This window comes from Stegostoma tigrinum, chromosome 12, assembly GCF_030684315.1.
Source record: "Stegostoma tigrinum isolate sSteTig4 chromosome 12, sSteTig4.hap1, whole genome shotgun sequence".
NCBI classification, from domain to species: Eukaryota; Metazoa; Chordata; class Chondrichthyes; order Orectolobiformes; family Stegostomatidae; genus Stegostoma; species Stegostoma tigrinum.
The window spans coordinates 45,877,879-45,905,183 of record NC_081365.1 but is presented as its reverse complement, the minus strand read 5'-3'; the positions used below and the strand labels follow the sequence as shown (position 1 = coordinate 45,905,183).

Below are 27,305 nucleotides of genomic sequence, written 5' to 3'. Positions count from 1 at the left end.
ACCCTCCACATTTCTCCCCCACCATACCCCCATCTCTTCCTCTCCACATCTCTCCCCGACCATGCCCCTATTTCTTCCACATCTCTTCCCCAGCACACTTCTCCCCATTCCCCTACCTCTTTCCTTCTGCCTCTCTACCCCATCCCCCTCCATTCCTCCATCTCTCTTCCATCTCCCACCTCTCCCCCAGCCCCCACCACCTCTTTGCCACCGTCACCTCTTCACCCCCCATCCATCTCTTTACCCTCAACCCCACCATCTCTTTACCCCATCCCCCACCACCTCTTCTCCCCCCCATCCATCGCTTTACCCCCATCCCCCACCTCCCCTCAACCCTCCATCCCTGAAGACGAGTGGGCATATTTTTGAGGTGTGAGGAGAAAGAAACTCCCAAAGGAAGTGGTGGATGTGGGTCCAGTTACAACATTTAAAAGACTTGCACACCCCTGCCCCAACTCTCACTTCCTCTTCTCCCTGATCCCTTTATCTTCCTATTGCTCGTCCTCCGAGATGCTTCATTTCTGTCCACTCCCCTCCTCCCCACTCCATCCCTCACTGGCTCCTGCTTTCTCAACGACATTGGAGATTGGTGACGAAGGCTGGCTTAGCTAGCAATATTTTCATCCCATAATAAATTATTAAAGAATATGATGGCGTGTGCAGTGGGGTTCCAGATATACTGCATTGAAACAATATTATCCATGTTGCCTGAAACTGTACATGTTGCCTGTATGTAACTGTAAATTTGTATTTCATGTAATATATTGTTAAAAATAGAAGTAATAAAATATATTTTGGACAAAAATCGTCAAAATCATGCAATTTGCCATATGATTATGGAGTTTTCCACCATAATGCAGTACTCATCTGAAATTGTACAGGCAACTAAAGCAAAACTGCAGAATTTTTTTATACTTGCTCTATTTTACTAGTGATGATTCTGTATTCCTTCTTACATGTGTTTTCATCTCTGTGGAAGCCTCATTGGAGTCATCAACAACCAGTTGAAGCACTCATTCTGGCCACTAATTCATCACGCTGATTCCTGGGCTTGAGTCAACATGGCTGGAATGGTGAATTATGGCATGGTGAAAATTACATGATTTTTTTATATATGCAAGATCAAATCATTGACACTGTATGCCAAACGTAGACTGATAGAAAGAAGCATTTTCTGTTCATAAAACAAAAAAAATTTCAAATGGGGCTTTGAGATGCAGATGATTTCCATTTATTGCTCCCAACAAACATGTATAACTGCAAAGTGCTCCCTTTCTCTCTCTGCTTCCATTAGGAAAAAAAATCAATGGTGCAACCATCCTGAAGGGAATGCTGTTTTTGCTTCAGTGAAGCACCTTGGATACTTTACTCTGTTGACAGTGCTATCTATATAACTATAAGCTGCTAAGAGACACCTAATATTGAAAAAAAAGGCTAAACTTTAAATGGGATTTTTGAATGGAAAATAGCATTATTAATAACGTCTTAATGGGTTGCAATGTGCGTACAATGACTTGTGTTCTGCATGCCTTTTTCAAAAAAAATCTCCATTGCACTTTCATATCTATGCCTTTATGTATACATTATTTTGTTCCTGTGAATAATTCTCCAACACAGGACATTTTTGCAACGTCTGTTCCCCTGTTCATGTGTCAGTGGAAAGCACTATGACACCTTGCAAAGACGATTGTTGAGTTCTCCTTGTATACCACCTGGCAGGTCTCCCACCACAGCACCAAAAGCAGATTAATTGGTCTTTCAGCTGATCTGCTCTTTGAACAGCTTTGGAATTTCTGTGATTCAATGCTTTATAAATTCATATCCATTACTAAAATGAATAAAACCATTGTTAAAACATAACCGGACAGACAGCAAGGAGTCTACACTCTACACAAATTAATTTATATATTCTGTAATTTAAGATAATTTTCAGAACATTTGGTATGATGTTCAGAATATATGCAGTACAATACAGTTCAGGCTGAAATTAGATTCAGTTTTATTTCCCCAGTATGAGGATGTCAGCATTTTGTTTGTTAGATTTAAAAATTAGTAATTATTTGTTTCACTTGTACTCCAAGCTACATTCAAGTTTTATATATTTGTTGATACTTTATTTTCAATGTGTTCTGTAATATTCAAGCTCAGATCTTACGAAAAAAGTAAAATTGTGGCAGTATCCAATAAACTATGAAATGTCCTTAAACTCCACATCACCTGTAAATCAACTGTTACTTCCTTTCAATGAAATCCATCGTTAGTTCAAGTTAACATTCAATGGCTGCCCAGCCTTAAGAGACTAGTGTAGCATGTGAAAAATGGGCACTACATGACCCAAATTTTAGGCTCACTGTTTTTTTTCCATATTCTTTCACTGGAAGTGGCTCTCTCTGATAAGGCCAGCATTTTTTTTCCATCCCTAATTATCCTTGAATGGAAATATCTTGTTGACCATTTCAGAGGCCAGTTAAAAGTTAATCAAATTTACTGCAGACCAGACAGGGTAAGGACAGCAGATTTCCTTTGCTAAAGGGTGTCACAGAACCAGACAGGTTTTTAAACAATAATTTATATTATATTTAATTTTATATTAAATAATAATTTATGATAGCTGTCATAGACAACATTACTGAGATTAGCTTAACATCCAATATGTTTTTATTGATTGAATTGAAATTCCACCAACTACTGTGATGGGATTTGAACCCATGGTCCTGGGTGTTAGCCTAGGCTTTGCTTGATCCCTAGTCCAGTGATATTACCACTAAACCACCATCTCCCCTAAATTAAGAAAAATTAGAAAGGTTGGAAAGGTTGAAAATGAGCAACATTTATGAAAATAAGCACCAATAAATAAAATTAAAAAGAATAAATGCTGTAGGAAATAAAACCCTTGAGTAAGTATCAATAACATGATTATTTTTTATCATAACTGCAGTGACATTCCCCTTAATAGATCTCTTTCTTCTCAACTGTTGACCATCCGGATTTGAACAGGATACACGTTCTCTGGCTTCAGTGTTTGCTACACTTAAACGGGCTTCAGCGTAGTCTGACAGATCCAGCTGACTATCATGGTAGCAGCCATCAAAAGCCATAGTTTGCGTCTGATTCAACCTAAAGGAATCTGAAAACTGAAAAATAAGTACTTTTGTGATTATCACTGTTACTGACATCTGCATTAAATTGACTGTTAGGGCCTAATGTTAACTCAATGCAAGTAAGTGGGTTTTAAATGAGTTAAAATTGAGCCCAACATTCATAAAATTTGATAATTGTTGAAAGCAGCATTTTGATTTATAAATCTGTTCACTGTATCATAATTTACTAAGTCACCTTCAGATCTGTAAAATCAACTGCAAGTTAATATAATTTCAAATTACTTCAGTCTTATTTAAAATCAGCTCTTTTCTTCCTTTCTGTGTAATAACAGGGTTTATTTTCTTCTAAGATTATGGGTGCTCACAACAGCAATGGGACCAGGTGTTTGCTTGAGAACTGGTCCTCAAAATATATAGTTGATCATAGACATAGTTACTGTTGATTATTTGTTGTTCATGAAGGAAGTGCTAATTTTAATGACAAGTGACAATTTCACTAGAAATGACAAACTGATTGAGAAATGTAAAAGAACTGCTCTTTCCAAGTTTTCCAAAGAAAATAGGATCTACACAGCTGTTTGCAATACACCAGTGATCACACACGTACGCCACTGCATCCACTTGGAAACTTTGGTTAAATAATTATTAATTTACCATTTGTTGTGGTAGAGTGGGCCATTGAGATATTGAGTCAGAATAGGGAGACCAGAAATCTTATGGTTTATTTGGCCATAACCATCATGTCAAACCAATTATATCTTAACATTTTGGCATTCCTTTCTACCAATGACTGTGGAACTGACTCTAAACACGTTGAGCCAATTGAAAATCAGTGGGTAAGTTGTATTATCTACAACTAAATTATAATACAGGTTTGGCACCACCAATGATACTAAGATTAAGCTATGCATCAACTCTTCTTTCATGGACTGTGGGTGTCATTGGCAAGGCTAACATTAATTGCCCATCCCTAGCTGATCTCAAACTAACTAGTTTGTTGGCCATTTCAGACAGGAACCAAGAATCAAATACATTGCTGTGGATCTGGAGTCACATGTAGACTAGATTAGAATAGAATGATACATTTTCTTCCCTCGAGGGAATTTGTATTCATGGTAGTTTTCACCATTATTGAAACTAGTTTTTATATTCCAGATTTCTTAATTAATTTTCAATACCATCAGCTACCATGGTAGGATATGAACTCATGTTCCCACAGCATTAGGCTTGGTGTCAGGATTACGAGAGGTGTTTCACCAGATCACCACAACATCACTATATGACGTACTCTCTTGGTAAGTTTACTCAGTAATTGATATTTCTTGTTTCCATTGTCCTGTTTAACATTATTTTCTTTGAACCTATTTTCATCTTTAGGGCTTTTTCTTCGAATTACATTGGCACTTCTGGTTTTAACATCATTAAGCTCTAACCCTACCTTGTCTCCCAGTATTTCCTCTCCCCACAGACTTGTCTCCTGGTCCAGCTTCTGCTAATCCACTGCACATCACCCCCATACTAACCTCAAGAAGACTCCTACACAAACCCATGATTCACTCAACTCAGAGCACCCTCAACCGTGTCTCCCGCATTTCCCGCACCTTATCCCTCACACCCCGCCCCGCAATAACCACCAAAAGAGAATCCACCGAGTCCTCACATACCACCCCACCAACCTCCGGATACAACACATCATCCTCCGACACTTCCGCCATCTACAATCCGACCCCGCCACTAAAGACATTTTTCCAACCCCACCCTTGTCTGCCTTCCATAGAGACCACCCTCTCCGCGACTCCCTTGTCCGCTCCACACTCCCCACCACTTTCCCCTGCAACCGCAGGAAGTGCTACACTTGCCCCCACACCTCCTCCCTCACCCCCATCCCAGGCCCCAAGATGACTTTCCACATCAAGCAGATGTTCACCTGCACATCCGCCAATGTGGTATACTGCATCCGCTGTACCCGGTGTGTCTTCCTCTACAGTGGAGAAACCAAGCGGAGGCTTGGGGACTGCTTTGCAGAACATCTACGCTCGGTTCGCAGTAAACAACTGCACCTCCCAGTCACGAACCATTTCAACTCCCCCTCCCATTCCTTAGATGATAGGTCCATCCTGGGCCTCCTGCAGTGCCAAAACGATGCCACCCGTAGGTTGCAGGAACAGCAACTCATATTCCACTTGGGAACCCTGCACCCTAATGGTATCAATGTGGATTTCACTGGCTTCAAAATCTCCCCTTCCCCCACTGCATCCCAAAACCAGCCCAGCTCGTCCTGCCTCCCTAACCTGTTCTTCCTCTCACCTATCCCTTCCCCCCATCTCAAGCCGCACCTCTATTTCCTACCTACCAACCTCATCCTGCCCCCTTGACCTGTCTGTCCTCCCCGGGCTGACCTATCCCCTCCCTACCTTCCCACCCATACTCTCCTGTCCACCTATCTTCTCCTCTATCCATCTTCAGTCCGCATCTCCCTCTCTCCCTATTTATTTCAGAATCCTCTCCCCATCCCCCTTTTCTGATGAAGGGTCTAGGCCCGAAACGTCAGCTTTTGTGCTCCTGAGATGCTGCTTGGCCTGCTGTGTTCATCCAGCCCCACACTTTGTAATCCATGATTTACCTAACGTTGTTTTGTTTAAAGTAGTATTTTCATGAATAGATCCCCAACTTCAAGTGAAAAATACCTAACTTGACCAACAGTAGGATTGTAATGTGGCTATCCAGTTGAACTGAACACTGAAGATATTTCTGATGGCAGAAAAATACACTCCTGCATGGCTGCTTCTCCTCACTTGTTCCCTCTGACCCAGATAATGCTTATCCTATAAATTCATTGCTGTATCCATCAGGATGTATGTGGCTGTCTTCAAGCTTGCAAATTTTGGCAAGGAAGCGCATGGTTGTATCTTGCCCATGAACCTGTTCCACCTAATCCTGCATATGATTAAATAATCATACATCATGAAGGTGGACTTTTTGACATACATGCTTCATTTAGCTTGCTCTGCCATTTAATAAGATTGAGGCTGATCGATTGTGCTCTTCACTTCATTTACCTGTGCATCCCCCATTAAAATTCTACTCAACTTTCAACATATTTAATGGCCCAGCTCCAATGCACACTGGGGAAGAGAATTCAGAAGACCACTGACCCACTGAGACAAGATATTTTTCCTCATCTTTACTTTAATGGGAAACCTCTTGGCCTAGATTTTCCCTGTTGTCGATTCTGCTGTGTAAATGGAAGTTGCACATCAGAAAGCTGTGAAATCTCTGATGAACCAGACTCTGAGGAAATTAACCAGGAAATTGAAAATTCTGATAGGCCATTTCCAAAACCTGGAACCCTCCAAAAGTATCTGTGTTAACTGGAGAATGTGGATGATTTCACTGCAGTTAAGTGTCTAGTCACTCAGGAAAAGTTAGCCTTTTAAAAATCTGGTCTAAAGTTTGGCTAACTTTTAAACATGACCAATTTACCATAGACTCCCCCCAACTGCATATCCACTGATCCAGAATCCCCCTTTCCACCTAGACTTTATACCCTTCCCCCACCATTGAACCTGAGATTCCTTCATTTCCCTGGAAGCAAACACTCTGCGCACCCACCCGAACTCTTGTTGCAACCAAGAGTACCTGAAAATCTCCTCTCTCAGAACTCAACAACTCTACATTCCCTAGGGACACAAAATGCCCCCTCATCCGAGGCCCCAAATACCCACTCCCGTGGAAACCAGACATGCACCCTCTCCATCTGTGATGTGATAACCCTGTCTCATCTCAGAATCCAAAAACATCCATCTAGTATCCAAAATTCCCTTCTCCCCAGGGACCCGACTCCTCATGCACCCTCCCAGCACTAATCACCTCCTTCCACTCTGACTGTTGGAGCCTGGCATGCCCCTTGTCTCCCCAGAACCTGACATCAACCACCCATGTTCCCACAAATCCTAACATCCTCTGCCCACCCTGACCTATTCTAAACATTACCATCACTAACCTGACCCCTTTCACATTTTATGCACTGGTACTGTACCCATTTGGAGTCCTACTTACCTGGCGCCCTGCAACAATCCCCAAACCACCTGATACTCTACTTACCTGGCCTCCTGGAATTTCTGGGAGTCTTCATGTAAAACAAAAGCAGCAAATTTATCTGAATATGTTTGCCATTAATCAGAAAATCTAATAGCCCATTACATATAAACTGGGTCCCACTTCCTTTTCCCAGACAGCTTTTAGAAAAGATCACATGTGCCTTAGAAACACTCAGTCATTTTAAATGCAAGCCCAAACTTTGAGAACCATAGCATTAAATTATGTTCAAAATCATCATAATTGCGATTTCAGCATGTTCAAATGCAGATGTCACATAAAGAAAAACTCCATATATAATTTATCAGATGAGCCTTTAAAAAATTCCCTCAATTTCTATTTTGTATACTTTTTAAAAAAAAATGAACAATTTTAGTTATCTTACCTTCTCTCTCTGTTTCATTCTTTTCCTTTCTTCAATAGTGGTTAGATAGTTTACAGCTGCATATTCAATTATAGAAAGGAAGACAAAGAGGAAGCTGACCCAGAGGTAGATATCCACAGCTTTAACGTATGAGACTCGAGGCATTGACGCATTCACTCCAGTTATAATTGTTGACATTGTTAAAACAATCGTTATTCCTTGCAGTAGAGAAGAAAAATATGTAAGAAATGTTGATGGTGTGAGGTAGACAGTAGTTAAAGAAAAAACCTGGACCTATATTCTAATCTGGGTCAAGAATAGAGAGTGGGTTGATCACCTGTCTCCAGCCAGCATCTCCAATTTTTTGGGGGATTTTTCTCCATCTTTTTGAACAATCCATAATGGAGGCAATAAAACAATTCCAACCATTTCCACTAACAGCAGCTTAGAAGTGATGCAGCATTGAATTGTGTCTAACCAGCACTTTTAGTTGTGCTATTTGAAAGATAAGATCTCAACAAGTACAGGGATTAACATCAAGCACCAACATTTTAGCTAGTATGTTAAAGTGTGCTTTCATGAGGCATAAACTGAGTCAAGCTAAATTTCATGCAAACTTAATTCGTAAATGCTTATCTTTCAGTTATGCTCAAATCAAAAGTTACATTCATCATGTTGGATGCAAAAGTATTCAATTTCCTCAATGTCACATATGCCAAAATTGGTACCAGTTTATGTCACTGTTATGAATGGGAATTTGCACCAGATTTCCTGCAATAGTATGTAACAGAATAATTGATACGAGTTCAGTGTAATCAAATATGTTGCTTACTTCTGCTTTAGGCCTCACTTTCACAGAGCTCTTGCTTCTACTGTTCCTCTTCATATTCCATTATTATGCAGTAAAGGGGCATGGCTTTGGGAAAGCCATTCCAGAAATTGAACCTTCTCAGCTTTGGGATGCAGCACAAGTCAGCAATTCTTTGTCCACTGAGACCGGCAGTGTATACTTTGAGCCAGATGCAGATCTCAGTCAAACAAAGTTAAATCACAAATAAATATATAGTGACTCTGGACATTCTGTACCAAAACATAGAGGTGTAAATCTACAATAACTCAATAGTTGTGGAAATGCTGGAAACTGATGTGAACGGAATGGGACAGAGCTAAATAATGAGAGGCTGAATTTCAAGCAATGTGTCACAGCAGCAAATTTGTGAGGGAGGTCACAAATGTCTCTTTATTTCTAATACTTCCTCAATGTACTATCATGCTGCACTAGCCACAAACCTTTAACAGGTTTCCATATTGTTATTCTTGCACTAGTGTTTTGTTTTGTTCGTGGGGCGTGGGTGTCGCTAGCTAGGGCAGAATTTATTGTCCCAGAGGGCAGTTCAGAGTCAACCACATTGCTATGGGTCTAGTGTCACATGTACACAAGACCAGAATAGGATGGGAGATTCCTTCCCTAAAGGACATTAGTGAACCAGATGGGTTTCTCCTGACAATCAGCAATGGTTTCATGGTCATCTTTAGACTTTTAATGCCAGATTTTGTTTCGAAATTTAATGCAAACGTCACGATCTACCATGGCAGGATTTGAACCTGGGTCTCCAGAACATTACCAGGTTGCCTGATTAATTGTCTAGTAATAATACTAGAGCGATTGTTCCTCTAAAGACATAGGGATATGAGGAGAAGCAATTGTAACAATTTGAAATTAGCCCGCTATAACAAGCATTTTCAAGTTAATTTCTGGCATACACCGACACACATCTCAAAACTTCTCACTTTGGGGAACGGGCTGGCTGGCACTAAGTTGTCCATCTCATTCAATGTAATAAATGGAAAAATTGTTATCAGAGCTAAGGGAAATCCTCTTGTAAGGTTTTAAATTTATGCACAATGTTATCATTTTGATTTAATTTAAGAGCTTTCATGCTGTCATTGGGCTCTTTTATCCCCCACTTTGATAAAGACAAGAAGAAACATAAAGAAAATTATAATAAATTACCCAGTGAAACCCGAGCCGGGACTGCTCTTCTGTCAATCCAAAAGGAAACCCAAGATAACATGACCATTAACATGGTTGGAAAGTAGGTTTGTAAAAGAAAAAAGAAAATGTGTCTCCTCAGGATGAAATTAATGAACAATCTGTTGTACCAACCTGAGGAGAAAAGAAAAGTTACAATTTTGGTAAATATTCTTTGCATGGCCAAGTTTCTACCTCAACTGCATTTATCCTCATATTTCTTCATCCTCTCCGTGCCTAAAAATCTATTGATATCAGCCTTCAATATGCCCAATAACTGAGCAGTCTTCGGCCTCTGGAGTAGAGAATTAAAAAAACTCACTATCCTTTGAATGAAGGCATTTCCCCTTGTTCCAAATTGCCTCTATCCTGAGATCCCCAGTTCAGACTCTACAGCCAAGGGAAACAGCTTTTCAGCATCTAGCTGTTAAGTCCTCTCAAATAGAAGAATCCTCTGAATTTCAAAAACTATGTGGCCATTATACCCAATCTTTCCATTATACCCAAATCTTTACTGCATTTCTCTTAGTCAAACATTTTCGTTCTAAAATCAAATTTGTTCGTGGGATCTGGATGTCATTGGGTTGACACTTATTGCTCGTCCCTAATTGCAAAGGGGCAGTTAAGAGCCAACCATATTGCTGTGGGTCTGCAGACATGTGTAGACCAGACTGGATAAAGATAGCAAATTTCCTTCCCTAATAGGCATTAGTAAATGAGGTGGATATTTTACAACAATCAACAGTGGTTACATTGTCACTGTTAGGTGTGTTTTAAGTCCAGTTTAATTGAATTAAAATGTCAACATTTGCCATGCAAGATTCAAACCCACAGCCACAGGCGCTATTGTGGTTTTCTGGATTACCAAACCACTGAAATTACCCACTCCCTTTTCTTCCCTATGTCAGGAGACCAAAGCTGTACAGCGTACTTCCAATGTAATTTTTAAAATCAAAACCCAATATAATTGCAACATTGTTTCTGTACTCTCATCCCATTGGAATAAGGCCTTCCTAACTGCTTGTTGGACTGCATGTTACCTTTCCCTGATTTTTGTACTAGGTCTTCAAATATCCCTAAATACCAGCATTTACTAGCCACTCATCTTTTAAAAAGCATTCTGCTTTCAATTCTTCTGACAAAAGTGAATAATTCCATACATTTTCCGTTATGTTGCATCTACCAACCTCTTGCCCAGCCACCAAACCAGTCTCCTCTACCAACAGCTTTCCCTCCCACCCAGTTTTGTATCATCAGCGAATCAGAGTCACATAATCTTCTCACCTAAGTCATTGTAGTACATTTTAAATCACCGGTGCCAAGTACATATCCTGGTGTCACTGCACAAGTAACACCCTGGCATTCCTACAATGGCCCTCATATTGGCTGTCTGTTTTCTCTGTTAACCAGTCCTGAATTCAGTGGGAATTGGCTCATATCCACAATCTTGAGTGCTAAACCTGTGTGTGCCATTTTATTGAATGCCTTCTTAGAAGATCGAAATATACTACATCGATCATCTGACCCCATGGCTCATCTCTGCATATTCCTTGGGACTCTCCAATTGCATCTGTAGACCTCTAGTAACACCCTAAGTTTCCCATTGTCTCTCACTATCCATCATGCTGAGTCATTCTCCAGGAGTCGACCTTAAAGGGCTCCTCACCATTGCTCTAATGTGTGCTATCTCATCTCACCACCCAAATAACTAACATAATTAACCTCCCCAAGTTTTACAATGATCCAGAATTTTTGATTTTTCACAAAGCCTAAGCTTCTATTATTTTATTAGGAATGAATCCGTTGAAATTATAATGACAAAAACCTGGTTTATGGACAATAACTCTTTCTGCACCATCATCTGCATTACCCATTAGTTGGAGCAGTATCAAAACGCTGATTGCTATGTACTGTGAGTATCCAACAAGTCATGCTGTTCTCAATGGGCATATTTATGATAATTTGCCATCAAATTGTATAATAGCAATTGAACCTCTCTCTGTAGGATTACAAACTTTCAGCTTTTCATCATTCAGATACCTATCATGGTGAGAGAAACATACCAGTGCTGCTATAAAATGCAAGTCCACTTGATGCACGAAATTCTTGTATGAAAAACTGAGCAAGTAAAATCTGTTCATCTGTCTTCAGTGGTTCCTTTTCATTCTTCCAATGGAGCATTAGATCTTTTTCATTGTAAGCATCTATAGGAAAACATAAAGGCATTATTACGGGTCAAACCAAGATTACAAACTGACGACTTACATTACTATAATTAGGTTGGTAAAATAATTTTACAAATTTATCAAACATGCCAGCATCTGACTATATTATCCTAGGCTCTAGTTGACTAATTCTTATCAGTCAGTTAATTAAAAAAAAATTAAAATAATGTTTTAGATAACTCTGGAAACAAAGAAAATTTCAACCTATGATACTTGTATCACACCAGACTTTTAAATGCATTGAAGAATAAACAAGTATTACCACTCAAACTTAGCAAACCAAGTATTAGATACTTACAACTTTCAAGCTCCAGTGAGCAGTTCTGAGTATCAAGGGGAAAGCTGCTAAAATCCATTGAACACATGGCAGTAACTGTAGTTCTACAAAAAGTATTCAAAACAAGCTATAAAATATGCTCTACTTTAAGCCACGTAAGCACCAAAGTATTTTTTTTACAATAGGCTTATTTAACGATAGACACTACAGTAATTGTCGTATGGTGGGAATGTTACTGGACTAATCCAGATGCCTGGAATAAAATGCTCCCAATATATGTTATGCAGCTGGCAATTAGTAAATCTGGAATAAAGTGCTAGTTTCAAAGATATCCATTAAACTGCTGGATAACCATAAGTGCCTATTTGGTTCTTTAAGGATTTTTAGGAAAGGAAATCTGCCTTCCTACTTAGTCTAGCCTTTATGTGACTACAGCAACTTCAATGACTCTTAATGCCCCTAAATATCCCACTAAACCCTCAATTTTATAAATCTGCTATGGAAATGTTGCAATAGAATAAAACCAGGCCACAATCTGTAGACACATAATTCAACACTTTTCCCAGTCTACCATTACCATCTAACCTAGGGCCAAATCCTGGTTTCATGAGGGATGTAGAAGAAACAGACAGGATCAGTACCATTCAGAATAAAAAATGAGATGGCAATCTAGTAAAACCAGAACAACAGTAATATAAGTCAGAAACTGGAAACAGCATGCTATAAATACAGCTTAGTGATCAAGATTACGGTGGCTTAGTGGTTAGCAGTACTGCCTCACAGTGCCAGGGGCCTGGGTTCAATTTCATCCTTGTGCGACTGTCTGCATGCAATTTGCACGTTCTCTCTGTATCTGCATGGGTTTTCTCTGGTTTCCTCCCACAGTCCAAACATGTGCAGGCTAGGTGGATTGGCCATGCTAAATAACCCAAAGTGTTCAGGGATGTGTAGATTAGGGGGATGGGTCTGGATGGGATGCTTTGAGGGTTAATGTAGACTTGTTGAGCTGAAGGGTTTGTTTCCATACTGTAGGCATTCTATAAAAGATGTGCATCTCATGCAGAACATCAGTGCAAACAACAAAGCTGAAACATTTTCAGTTACTTTCATCTAGAAGATAAGGCAATCAAAGGTTATCAGGATTAGGTGGGAATGTAGATTTTGAAGCACAAACAAATGGGCTGTGAGCCTACTGATAGGAGAAGGCCCAAAGCGCTGAACGGTCTACCTGTCCTGTGGCTTCCTATTTCATATGTTAATATGAACTACCTCGTGATTGATTAATCTTGACCTGATACTGAAGTCCCCCCAACACCAGTCTTTACCCAATTTGGTTAATTCCATGAGATATTAAGAACTAGTTGAAGGTTCTAGATTCAGCAAAGTCTTTGTGCCCTGACAACACCCTGAATGTAGAACTGAACAGGTGCCCCAGAGCCACTGTACCCTTAGTATAGCTCATTGCAGCTACTACACTGTCTTCTACCCAATAATATGGAGTATTGTCCAGGTATATCCTGAATAAAATAAGCTGGTTAGGTCCAATCCAGGTAATCATAGTCCCATCAGTTTATTTTCAATCATCTGGAAGGAAATAAGAGGTGTAAATAACAGTGCAATCAATTTGCATTTATTTAGCAACAACCTGTTCATTGAAACAGATTAGGTTCCACCAAGGTCACTGAACTTGAAGCGACATTGCAACATTTGTACAAACATGAACCAAAGAGCTGAATTTTAGAGGTGACATGAAGGTCTCTACCCTTGACATCAAGGCAGCTTTTGGTTGAGTACGATATCCAGGGGTCATGTCAAAATTGAAGTCAATGTGAATGTGGTTATGTTTAACCTAAAGGAATCCCTAACATCACTGGTGGCACACCGGGGCAGTGTACTAGACCCAAACATATTCAACTGCTTCATCAATGTTCATCCGTTCAACATAAGGTCAGAAATGAGGATGCTAGCTGATAATTGAACAATATTCACAGCTCCTCAGTCACTCAAGCATTTGTGAACACATGCAACAAAACATGAATATCATTCAAATTTTGACTATAATGGGTAGTAATAGAAGCAACACACAAAATTTGTTCTAACTTTCATACTTAAATCGCATTTAAAATGGCACATATTAGATTCAGAGATAGTAGGAACTGCAGATGCTGGAGAATCTGGGTCTAGGCCCGAAATGTCAGCTTTCCTGCTCCTGTGATGCTGCATGGCCTGCTGTGTTCAGTAGCTCTACACCTTGTTATCACACATTAGATTCAGACTGTTAGGAGAATTGGCTTCAAGTTGCACAAGAAATTTAAGGAGTCACTTTGCTCAAACAAATACAAAATGAAAGTGCAGAATTTAAAATGAAACAAAGATTAATTGTGTAATCATTGCAATTTCCATCTCACTATTGATAAGTTTATAGCATAATTCTCAATAGATTCATATTTATGCTGTCCAATGCTGTGTGACACTACCTCAGAACTCTTACAGCTATAACTGTTACAACATCACTAAAATTACTTCAAAGTTTGAGACTTTGCATACAAATTAATACAATTGCACAAAGATTGCTTGTACTCATAGGTAAATGAGTTGCCATTTTCACTGTGTGACATGCTTGACAAACTGAGTAAGAAATATTGTATAAATGGAAGAATACATTTAAGTGACTGTGCTCATCCACGCATGCACACCTCCCTACTCAACCTGTTATTTACTTCAGGAAGTCATTCAGTTCTGTGGGAATTCATCTTGCAATGTGGCTGCCATTTTAAACAAGTTGCCCACATGTCCCTAATGTATCATTAAGAGCTATTGGCTCACTCCCATCCATGCACCAAAATTTCCTCATTTATGAAGACTTGTAGATCTTTAAGAGCTTTTCCCACATGTAGCTTTGCAAACCCTTATCAACAGTATTGCAGATTAAGGTCTCTGGGAAAGCTTTCCTTTTCCTTGTAACCTAATCAAATGAGAGAGTGGAGCTTGCACTACAAAATCTAATGCAACACACACGGTAAGCTACAGAGTTATGTTTTTGGAATAAGGTGAGCATTTTTTTTGCTGGAATTGAACATAGAAACTTTTGCATTTTCTAAAACTTGACCCAAAAATGCAATTCTCTCACATAAATTCAGCTTGGCCTTATGTAAACTCATTTCATGGATTATTTAAAGCTTTGCAATGTAAATGATAATTAAGTACAAATAAAAACATTTTGTATCAATATTACTTATATTGTGCAGGAGCCTGAAGGATTTGAATAATAATAAGAATCATGTTTACCATTTTGATGAGATAGTATTTTGAAATGTGGGAATAGTTGATCTGTCATCTAGCTGTAATACAGTGTGAGAGAACATAGTGCATATAATGGAAAATAAATCTTGTATTTCCATTGATATCAAGTATTATCAACTTTAAAAGGATTTATGGAAGGAAACCCCACCAGAAGATTAATACCGAAAAAACTAAACTCAGCAATACTAAAGATATTCAATTAGCAATGATTCACCTTAAACTGTATAGGATGTTGCCATCTGGATATACCCTTAGCATGATGTTCTCCATGGTTGTGTCATGTATGAAAGATCTTTTGGAGTGAACAAAAAACACATCTGGCACCCAAATTTTCTTGACTAATCTTCCATCAAATGTCATACTTCTGTTGTTGGAACTTGGGAAAGCGAGTCTGCTATCTTTCCAGTAGTGTCTTAGATACAAAGTCATTGTAAAGTCCTATGGATACAAAACATCAGCGGTAAATGGATTCAGAATCAAAAGAGGGATGATTGTAAAAATATGGAGTGTTAAAGCTGGTAATTATTTACACAACAAATCATTATTTTCAGTCCTTGTTCCAACCCAATTTCCTAGATACTAGCTCGATTACTACTGCTGGCATGGTGGTCACGTTAGCGCCATATTTGATTCCAAGATCAGTTGAGACTATATATTCACACCATCAGTGAGATTGCTTATTTCCATGATCTTTCATCTCCTACTGAAACCCTTCCTCATGCCTTGTTACCTTGAATGCATTCCTGGCTCATGTCCCATATTCTAAACTCCCTGAGTTCATCCAAAACTCTGCTGTTCAAGTCTTAAGCTGCATCAAATCCTGTTCACATGTCACCCCATTGTGAACTAAATTATATTGGCTCCCAGTCAAGTCTCGTGCCTCCCAGTCTCTGCATTCTCCTACAGTCACACAACCCTCCAAGATGTCTTCATTAATTTATTTCTGGCATCTTGTGAACACTGTTTTTATTCATTGCGCCATTGTTGATTGTGTCTCCATTTGCCAAGAATCCCTTTCTTACAACTTGCTTTCCTCCTTTAAGACAAGACATAGAACTAAACCTTGTAACCAAGATGTGCTTGTCTAACTCAACTCATCCCTATTCAGCTCAGTGCTTAATTTTATTTTAAAACATTCCTGTGAGTTTCTGATGTTTTTGTTTACTTTATTACATCAAAAGTACAAATATTGCTTGTTTTTTGACATGAGCCAATCAAACAGACAAAAGTCAGGATCCTCTTACTTCAGCAAATCACATTCAAATTCAAATAAAATGATAATAAATACAATTATATGCAATGTGCTTATGGCACAGTTATGTAGTGCATTTTTGCTGTAGGTAAATTTCTGTCCATCAGTAACAAAAGTTCAGACTTACCATATCAACTTCAGAAATGCTGTCAATGCTTTCAATCTGGACATCTATACCAACAGATACTGCTGCTCCTTAAAAGGCAAGTAGGAAACATGTGACTTTAATTTTACCTTATTTATGTTTTAACTTCTTGCAGTTCCAAAAGCAGCAGTCATCCTACAGTAACTTGGGCATTCTTAATAACATAAATAAAAAGCAAAATTGTAGCAAATGCTGCAAATCTGAAATCAAAATAGAAATGGTGGTGACCCAAAGCAGTAAGCATAAAGAGAAAAGTTGAAGTTAGAGAAAGGATTTTGGATTCACAGCAGGAGCAGGAATTAGCAGTGTCGCAGCCAGCTATGTCAGGAAGATAATGAACGGGAGTAAATACAACTAGAACAAAGATTATTCTACATGGTCCATGAAAAAGCAGGCTTAGCTTAGACTGGCATGGATTTCCACTTTATGCTTGAAGGAAGAGAGTAGATTCAATATAAGAATACATTTATCCAGATGGAGGAAAGTATGGTAGTTGGGGACTAACTGAGCCTCTGTTTAATGAAGAAGTGTAAACTATCCTATTGGAGGTGCAGAGGAATTGACCGTCGATGTTGGAAAGGAGACATTTAGAGCTAGAAATTTGGAAAAGTTTAAAGTGATGGAGGACTTTGGAAAAATCATGGATATATACAGAAAGAGATGTTTAGCTCGCTGAAATTATCTTAACAGCAGCTGACAGGAATAAACAGCTTGAAACCAAAACAAGGGTAGTAAAAAAGGGAGAGTTCAATGGTTAAAGAAGAAACAAAAGTATCTGCTTCTCCACCAAAATGTGTGTACACCCAGGTCTCTTTTTTTCTTCAAATCCATTCATAAAGTATCCTTCATGTTATTGTCTCTCCATGTTCTTAACAGTAAAATGTATCACATCTCACTTCACCACTTAGAACTTCATTTGCTTCTTATTTGCCCACTTCATTAACTTGTCAAAATCCTTTGAAGTTCTATACTGTCCTCCTCACAGCTTACAATGTTTCCAATGTTGTATTATAGAACGTTGAATGTAGAACTGTACAGCACAGAAACAGGCCCTTCAAACCACCATGTTTGTGTCGACCATTATGCCATTCTAACCTAGTCCTATCTGCCTGCACATAGCCTGTATCCCTCTATTCCCTGCCTGTTCCTGTCTGTCTAAATGCCTCTTAAATCTTGCCAATGTATCTGCTTCTGCCATTTGCCCTGGCAGTACAACCTAGGCTGCATAAAAAAACTTACCTTGCACATTTCCTTTAAACTTTCTCTGGCTCACTTAAACCTTTGCCGCCTAGTATGTAACATTGTCACCCCAGGAAAAAGACTAACTATCCACCCTATCCGTTGCCTTTCACAATTTTATATAGATCTATCAGGTCAGCCCTCAGCTACCTACACTCAAGTGCAAACAATCCAAGTTTGTCCAACCTCTCCTTAAACCTAACACAATCCAATCCAGATAACATCTTTATAAACCTCTTTTGCACCCTCTCCAAAACCTCCACAAACTTCCTATAGTATGGGGGCCAGAACTTCCCACAATACTTCAAATATAGCCTAACTAAAGATTTATTACAGTTGCAATATGGCTTGCCAACATTTAAACTCAATGCCCAAACTAATGAAGGCAAGGATGCCATATGCTTCTTTACCACTTTATCTATTTGTGTTGCCACTTTCAGGGAGCTATGGACTTACACCCCAAGATCACTCCATATATCAATGCTCCTAAGAGTCCTATCATATACTGTACTCTTAACTTTTTGCGTTTGACTTCCCAAAATGCATCACCTCACATTTGTCCAGATTAAACTCCATCTTCCTTTTTCCACTCAATTTTCCGACTGAGCCATATCCCATTCTTCCTCAGTATCCACAACTCCACCAATTTTCACAATCATTGAATCATAGAACAGTGTGTAAACAGGCCATTCAGCCAATCAAGTCAAAACTGCCCCTCCGAAGAGCATTACAACTCTGCATTTCATCTGCAAAGTTACTAATCAGACCACTTACATTTTCATCCAAATCATATATATATTACAAACGACAGAGATCCCAGCATTGATCATTGCAGAATGCAACTTATTACAGACCTCCAGTTAGAAAAACACCCCTCCGTAACTACCCTCTGTCTTCTATCACCCAGCCAATTTTGTGTGCAATTTGCCAATTTATCATGGATCAAATATGACTTAATCCTCTAGACCAGTCTACCAAGAGGGACCTTGTCAAATGCTTCAGTAAAGTCCATGTTGATAACATGCACTGTTTTACCTCATCTGTCATCTTCATCTCTTCCTCAAAAAACTCGATCAAATTTGTGAGACAAAACCTCCACACATAAAGACATGCTAACCATGCCTATTAGGTCCATTCTTCTGTAAATGCAAGCAAATTCTTTCTCTGAGAATCTTTTGTAACACCTTCTCTACCACTGATGTAAGGTTCACTGGCCTATTATTTCCTGGATTATCTTTATCAACTATTTTAAACAAAAGAAAACATTGTTCTCCAGTCTTCTGGATCCTCGCCCTAGGGCTAAAGAGGATACAAAGGTCTTTGTCAAGGCCCCAGGAATCTCCACCTTAGCCTCCCTCAGTATCCTGGGATAGATCCCCTCAGGCCCTGGGGATTTATCTACCTGAATGTTATCAAGGCACACAACAGCTCCTCCTTCTAAATGCTGACATGTCCCAGAATATAAACATACTCCTCCCTAATCTTTCAATCATCCATGAACCTCTCCTTTGTAAATACTGGTGTTAAGTATTCACAAAGGACCTCACCCAATTCCTCTGACTCCACACGCAATTTCCTCCCTTTATCCTTCAGTGGACTTATCCTTTGCCTAGTTACCATTTTACTCTTAATATATGCATAAAATGCCTTGGGATTCTCCATTGTCCTACTTACCAAGGATATTTCTTGGCTCATTCTACATCTTCTAATTTCTTGTTTAAGTTATTTTCTGTTTCCTTTATATACCTTTATAAATGTTACATATGCTGCCTTTTACTTTTTAACTAAATTTTCAATATCTCTAGTCACGTAAGTTTCCCAAATCTTGCTATCCTTATCTTTCATCCTCACGGGAACATACTAGTCATGAATACTGATCAACTGGCCTTTCAAAGATTCCCACATATCAGATGTCTGCAAACTTTGAAGTTGTGCCCTGTACACCAAAGCCGAGATTATAAATATTGTTCAGGAAGTTCATGGATCCCAATACTGACCCTTCAGGAATTTCACTACAAACCTTGCTCCAGCCTGAAATATCTCCATTGACACTGGTCTCTGAAGGTTCATGGGTGTGCAAGTGCTTATGTGGAGCTAAGAGGTTGTGTCAAGTGCTGCTAATGCAGCAACTGGTTAGGATTTTCTTTAAGGATGACCTGTATGCTGAGAATATTTACAGTATGCATGGGCTGCATTTATTAAATTTGCAATCTTCCTAAACTAGAACCTAGTATTTTCATCTATTCTGAAAACAATGAAAATTGTATCCACTTTGTCAGCCACCACATCCAATGCTTCCTGGACAATGAGAGACCAAGGAGGCTTCCCTCGATTTCTTGCTGCACAAACTTCATGAAATAGAGAATTCTGCCATGGTTTCACTTTCTCTATCTCTATGAGCTTCAAAAGTTAATTTAAGTCAAATCCTTTGTAAACCACAGCATCTAGAAATTGCACTTGTCTTATCTTGATCTTATTCTCTCCAAGCTCTTCAAACTCATATTTGGAGTGTGCTGCAAAGAGTTTTAAAAGATAGCTGTGGAAAATCCAAGATCGAGCCATTAGCTTCCAGTGTAATCTTGGGGCTATTCACTATAGGCCTTGTGGCTCCTGGCCTGGGATTACAAATTAGTTTCTATAAATTAAGATTTAAACAGCATTGTACTAACTGAAATTGGGATTGCAATGTTGAGTGATAGCAATCAAATGAAAAATAACCGCTGTAAGTACCTGCCAATTTAATGTCTAAAACTATAAGTTCTCATGCACAGAATGAATGGATATAACAACACACAATCTTAAAATGAATAATTTCTTCTTATGGAAAATTAACTGGATGAGCAACCTTTAATTAATTATATTCACTAGCTTCACAGTGGAAATACAATTAGCATGAAGATCAAAAAAATTTTCAGAGGCAAATATTTAACATTGGCTCTGTCTCCTGCAATCAATCCCATAATAATTTTAATTTGAATACATCCTACAGAGAACAAGTTAAAAAAAGGCTTAATCACACTGTACTTTCACCTAAAAGTAAAGGAAGCATTTTAACAAGCAACCCAACATTATAGTTTGTAAAGTAGAGAAACCTTTGCCAGTAATGGACAGAAAAATAAATGTAAAAGAAATCCACTACTTGAAAGGTTTATTACCACTTCATTCATAATGCCACATTTTTTATCTACATTATTTGACTTTACCTACTTTTTGCTCCTTATTCCTTCATGGCATGTGAACAACGCTAATGGGTTAGCTTTTATTGCCCATTCTAATTGCCCTGGAGAAGATGGTGATGAGATGCCTTCTTGAACTGGTGCCATCCTTGACATAATGATGATTTTAAAACACTTTCTATTTACCATACGGAGTTAAAATAAGATTTGTATTGTTGATAGCAAAACAAAATCTTTGCTTAGGCCCAAATTTGGTATCAGTTATATTGGCCTTTTTACTGTCAGCGGCAAAGGGACTATACTCAATACTGACATTTAAAAAAAGATGCCCTCATAATTTTGCAGATTTAGAGCATTTAATTTGCCCTTTCAAACTTGGCACCATCGGTACAGAATCTGTAGTAATCATGAACAATTATTGTTTGTTCATGATTGGCCTCCTTGATGAGGCCAAGGAGGCCAATCAGATTGAAGAAATCTTACAGACATCAAGCCAGGAAATAAAAAGCATGGATTATAGTTAATTTCTTATTGATTTTACAAGATTTTAAATAATTACAAGATGGACTATTAGAAATTCATGTTTTGACTATTTCAAAAATGGCATAATATTTATTATAGAATGGTCAGAATAATACTCCATAAAATTTGCTTTACAGAACCACAATATTCAAAATTAATTTGACTCAGTATGCTGCTAAAAATAATTTACAACTCATTCAACAAAGTATAGCATTTTCAATGATTTTTACAGTGAGAAAAGCATGTAACTAGTTTATGTGCATATCAATTCCTTGATCTTAGGTTGAAAAGGCAGCAGCACATCCTGTGGAGGCGTTGAGCCTGCCTCACAAATAGGAACTTATGAAATTTCATTTTTAATTGCACTTGTGTTGGCACTAAAATTTACTGTCAATTTTTCACAATATTAATTACAAGTACTATAACTATCACCTTCACTAGTTTGAAAATTCTTGGCCATTGAAGAGGAACTGTTGATTTAACACTAAAATGCTTTGCATTAACACATTCTTTAGGTAGTACATTATTTTAGTATTTTTTCTATGTACATATTCGGTGGGAACAACGGCATATGAAAATTACCACCGAGAGGAATATTAGAAAGGGAATGTTTTCTAGGTCTGTTCCCAGGCACACCTGATAACCTGAGCAGATATTAGCTAATTGAATGTCTTTGAACCCACACCATAAAGGATAATTTCCCCTGTTTAAAGTTCATTTACAATATCAAGACAATTACATTGTGTAAATTTTATGTTTATAGTAGCCAAATGCTCACAAATCTTTTTATATTACTTCAGGTTCTGAGAGACTCAGATTTTGACTATCCAATTATGCTGTTTGAACTGTTTTCACATGAAAATATAAGAGCTACAGAAAATCTATAATAAGAGTTATACTTTTCAGAACTAAGAAGAATATTTAAACCATTGAATAGCGTAGTGAAATTGGCAGAAAACCTTTACCTCCAAATCCAGGTCTCATTGCAAAATCATGGTCCTCTATTCTAAGAAGTTGTTCAGATTTTGTCAGGTGTGTTTTAGTTGAATCAGATCTTTTACTTTCTGGTCTACTGAAGCAAAATATAAGATTTCTTTCAAAATTGTAACAGAAGAGCATAGATGCATCACTGCTTTTAAAAACATCAGATATCAGTATTTGCAAGATTAGTTGAATCAAACAATATTTAATATCATGTGCTAAAAAAAACACAGCGAAAATAGGAAGTCAAAACAACACCCACATATTGTTGAGTTCATGAATGGATCCCACCAGGTTAGGGGATAGAGCCTTTACAGCTGCAGTGTTATAGCTGTTTCTTCCACAATTCTATACATCAACTATCACACAGACTGTTTCAGATGATATCAGTGAAGACATGTCACAGGGTTAATCGCATAAAATGAGGGACCTAGTAGGGCAGGCATTAACAAGTTGCCCATGAAGAATGAGACATAGCCAAAAGCAGTTGTCAGGTGAAATGATCTACCCTAGTGTCATGACCAAGGAACGGGCAAATAACTCCCCTTAGCTCTCAGACTGCTCCAAAAAACGGTATTTGAATTAGAGAAATAACATGTGGTATGAGGAAATGGCAAGTGTTGACTTTTGAATTTCTCACATTGAAAGGAAATCCACACTTATTTTGCATCGGTTACTCATGGACCTGAGCCTTCCTCTCAGCAACAAACAGAAAGCAGTAGATATTCTATACATTGTCACTTGCCCATAAACTTTCTACATGATTTTCTAATGAAGGCTTTTAAAATTAGAACATCATTTGAATGCATCACTCCTTGCATGGTATCTGGACCCTGTGTAAATGAGGCAAGCATTTTCACATCTCTTTTTCAGATTGAAGAATTCTAAATGTGGAATGTAGGTATTGAACCAGGAAGTGTCAGTTAGAACATTCAATTCAATGTCAAATCATTAAAATTGTAAAATAAGGACAGAGGAAGGTAGAATTGAAAGAGATAAAATAGACACAAAGAAAATTTACATATTATAAAATTGTTTGATCTTTTTAAATGCGCAATAAATAAAATCTGATGGTATTGAACTCCACATTACTATTTTCACCGCAGAGAGGTTTTTTGGCAGAAATTAAGACTTACCACAGAAATAAATATTCTGTTGTGCTTAAATAAAAAGTTACATCTTTTTCTGGATAAATTACTTGGTATATATCAAGTAAGCACAGCAACTTCATACTATTCCATAGATTCCAATGTTGAGTCCCTCAGTTAGAAGGAGGTTTCTGGAGGAGCAGAGCTCCTCAATAGCAATTTCCTGATTTTCATATTTATAAGACCGTAAGATCATAGGAAATGGGAACAGGAGTAGACCACTCGGGCCCTGGAGATGGCTCCACCATTCAATAGGATCATGGCAGATGTAACATTCCTCACGTCGATTTTCCTGCTCTTTCCCCATATCCCTTGATTCCCCTACTGATTGAGAACTTATCTGTCTCAGCCTTAAGTATACACAAAGGCTCTGCTCGCACAGCTCCCTGTGGCAAGGAGTTTGAAAGACTCACAACTCTGTGAGAGAAGAAATCTCCTCATCTCAGTCTTAAATTGGCACCCTCAATTCTAAGACTATGCCCTCTAGTCCTCGACTCTCCCATGAGAGAAAACATTCTCTCAGCATTTACCCTGTCAAGCCCCTTAAGAACTTTATCTGTTTCCAAGAGATCGCCTCTCATTCTTCCAATCTCTAATAAGTACAGATCCAACCTGTTTAGTCTTTGCTGATAAGATGATCCTTCCACATCAAGAATCACCCGAGAGAATCTTCTCTGAACTGCCTCCAATGCAGTAATATCTTTCCTTGAATAAGTGAACAAAAACTGCTCACAGACTGCAGATATGGTCTCACCAGCACCTTGCACAATTGCCATAAGACTTCCTTACTCTTGTACTCCAATCCCTTGAAATAAGGGCCCCCATTCCATTCATCTTCTATTACCTGCTGCAACTCTTGTGCTAGCTTTCTGTGTTTCATGCTCAAGTACCACCAAGTCCCTTTGCGTTGCAGCTTTCTGCAATTTTTCTCCATTCATATAATCATTCTTTTGTTCTCCCTTCTAAAATGAACAACTTCAAATTACTCCACATTACGCACCATTTGCCAACTTTTTGACACTTAACCTATCAATATCACTGTGTAAAGTGTTTGTATTCCTCTCTCAACCTGCCTTTCCACGTACTTTTGTATCACTTGCAAATTTGGCTACAGCACGTGCAATTGCTGGAAGTTGCTGTTTGATTTGCACCTTACTAGCAGTGTTAGCTGTAAGACTGATCATTAAAAACCTAAAGAATTGCAGATGCTGTAAATCAGAAACAAGAACATAGATTTCTGGAAAAGCTCAATGGGCTTGGCGGCATCTGTGGAGAGAAATCAGAGTAAACGTTTTGGGTCAAGTGACCCTTCCTCAGAACTCAGCATCTTCAGAGGAAGGGTGACTCAACCTGAAATGTTATTAAAAGTGAGGAGAGCGGATTGTTGGTCACAGCTAAAAATAACAAATACCCTTGATGCCTGGACGCAAGAGATTAGCTGAAGTGGAAAATGTAAATATCAAAACTATTTTTGTTGTGCAATCTAATGTGTTCATTTTGACCAAGTTATTATTCAGATTGCCACAAAGCAGCTTACCTTTTCTGTTTGATGTCCTCAGATTTGGGCTGGTGGTGGTGTGTTTTGCTATGATTGGCACTGCCCTTCTCCATTGCAACCGGAAACAAGGAGAGAAACAGCAGCCCCCAGAAGAACAGCATGGCTTTTAATTCACAAGTTTCTTATACATGGAGACAAGTCAAGACAACTCAAGGCGGCATGTCATTTTAAACGGGCGACCTAAGACACCAATAAGAAAAGTATCAGTTTCACTGAATATGCCTCACATTTCAGCAGCTCACTTTCTATTTTTCTCTCGATTCTGGAATCCAGTTTTATTTTGACGAAAAAAAACTTAAGACTTAAAATACATTGAATTACAGTCAGGACTAAAATCCATTAATGCCTGACTGGAATGGGCCCAGTTTTATTATTTATTTTCAATATTTAAAGGTGGATGTCACATTCAAACCAAATGGCTCCAGAACTGGAAAATAACAAATACGTGCAAGATGCACTTCCGAGAATTAGGGGAAAAGGAGTGACGCCAATCATTTTAATCCTCTTTATAACCACACAGACCAGAGGCCAAAAATAGTCCAATAACATTAAAATCTGATGAAAGCTCAACCAGTCTTTCCCACTCTGTTGGAAACCACAGGATACTTAATGTTTTCTGTCGAAACGGAAAGGGGGAGGGGAGGGGAGAGGCGAGGTAAATGCATCACAAAGAACTGCTAACTGTTCCATCAAACATCAAAGGGTTAGTCTGATGCACGTAATCGCCTGTCACTGCTCTAAAATGAATTATTTTGTATAAAAATTATCAATTTTGCATAGAAGGCATCTTAAGTTTTCTTGTGACACTATCAGATAGAATGTCCAGAGGGGTTTTATACATAATAACTGTACTATTTTTAAAAAGTCAAATACAATAACGTTTGACAGATATATCAATTGATGCACTTACCAGCAGCATTAATCTTCATGACTAAAGCTGGAGTGTTGCAATTGCTCTAAATAATCGTGGATTTGGAAGATTTTGAAATCTGCAGAATTGGAACAATACTGGAAATGGTGTGGGTTGTTAAAATCGGAGTTCTGATTAATTAAAGGTGAAAGGTTCCATCAGACGACCAAGCATTGAGCAAACTGACTTCATTCTCAGACCTCCGCACAGAGAGAACTGTTCCTACTAAGCGTTTCTGGGGTAGAATCGGTTCCTACAGATTAATTACTTACTAAATACGGAATTCTGGACTCTATTGATAGAGATAGCTGTCTACGTAAACATTTCTGTGCAGCAAATCCCCTGCGTGGCGTATTTCATCTGTCAAAAGTAGAAATAATCAGTAAGAGAGAAGTAGGGAACTAGGAAAGCATTACAGGGAGAGAAAGAGAGACTCAGAGTGAACTTATTGGATCAAATACTAGGGTAGAATCAATTTTAAGAAACGAGGAACATAGAAAGGTATAAATATGTAAAAAGAAGCAACCAAGTATCATTATAAATGTCAGAAATTCAGATTAAATAAAACGTTACAAACGCTGCACAAAATTACTCTGTAATTTACCTGTTGCTCGTATTTTTTTGATTCTTTTGAACAGACATCTTGGAATCAAATCTCCTAAATTTTATTGTTTTTGCTTTTTTATTCATCTAAGTGTTTGTACATGGGAGAAAACACCCACAAAAACTATACCAGAGGAGATATTAGGAGATTTTAAAAGCGGTCAGTTTGATATGGTCCGGAATGCACTGTCCGAGAGAGTGATGGAAGATTATTCAATATTTTTCAAAAGGGAATTGGGTATATCCTTTAAAAAAACCACAATGCCCCATATGGAGAAAGCCCATGCGAGCGGGAGTGATAGTACAGCTGATTCAAACAGCCAGAACAGAACTTTTCTATGTTCTTACAACTCTGCTGTCACTAACGTTGG

The 27,305-nt window shown here is 38.4% G+C and overlaps 1 protein-coding gene across 2 annotated transcripts; it reads right to left on the bottom strand.

The window, feature by feature from the left end:
* Positions 1–1,965: 1,965 nt before the first annotated feature.
* LOC125457122 (gamma-aminobutyric acid receptor subunit rho-3-like) lies at positions 1,966–26,561 on the bottom strand. Of its 2 annotated transcripts, none has more exons than XM_048540890.2 (10): positions 26,332–26,561; positions 25,401–25,601; positions 22,700–22,806; positions 16,780–16,847; positions 15,615–15,838; positions 12,119–12,201; positions 11,659–11,799; positions 9,578–9,730; positions 7,585–7,781; positions 1,966–3,134 (listed from the first exon to the last, which is right to left on the bottom strand). In XM_048540890.2, exons 2-10 carry the CDS (start codon positions 25,520–25,522, stop codon positions 2,832–2,834), a joined length of 1,398 nt encoding a protein of 465 aa, XP_048396847.1. In that variant the 5' UTR covers positions 25,523–25,601; positions 26,332–26,561; the 3' UTR covers positions 1,966–2,831. The 2 variants fall into 2 exon arrangements, with proteins under 2 accessions (XP_048396847.1, XP_048396848.1); XM_048540891.2 differs by having other exon boundaries at positions 22,700–22,803.
* Between the last annotated feature and the right edge of the window lie 744 nt (positions 26,562–27,305).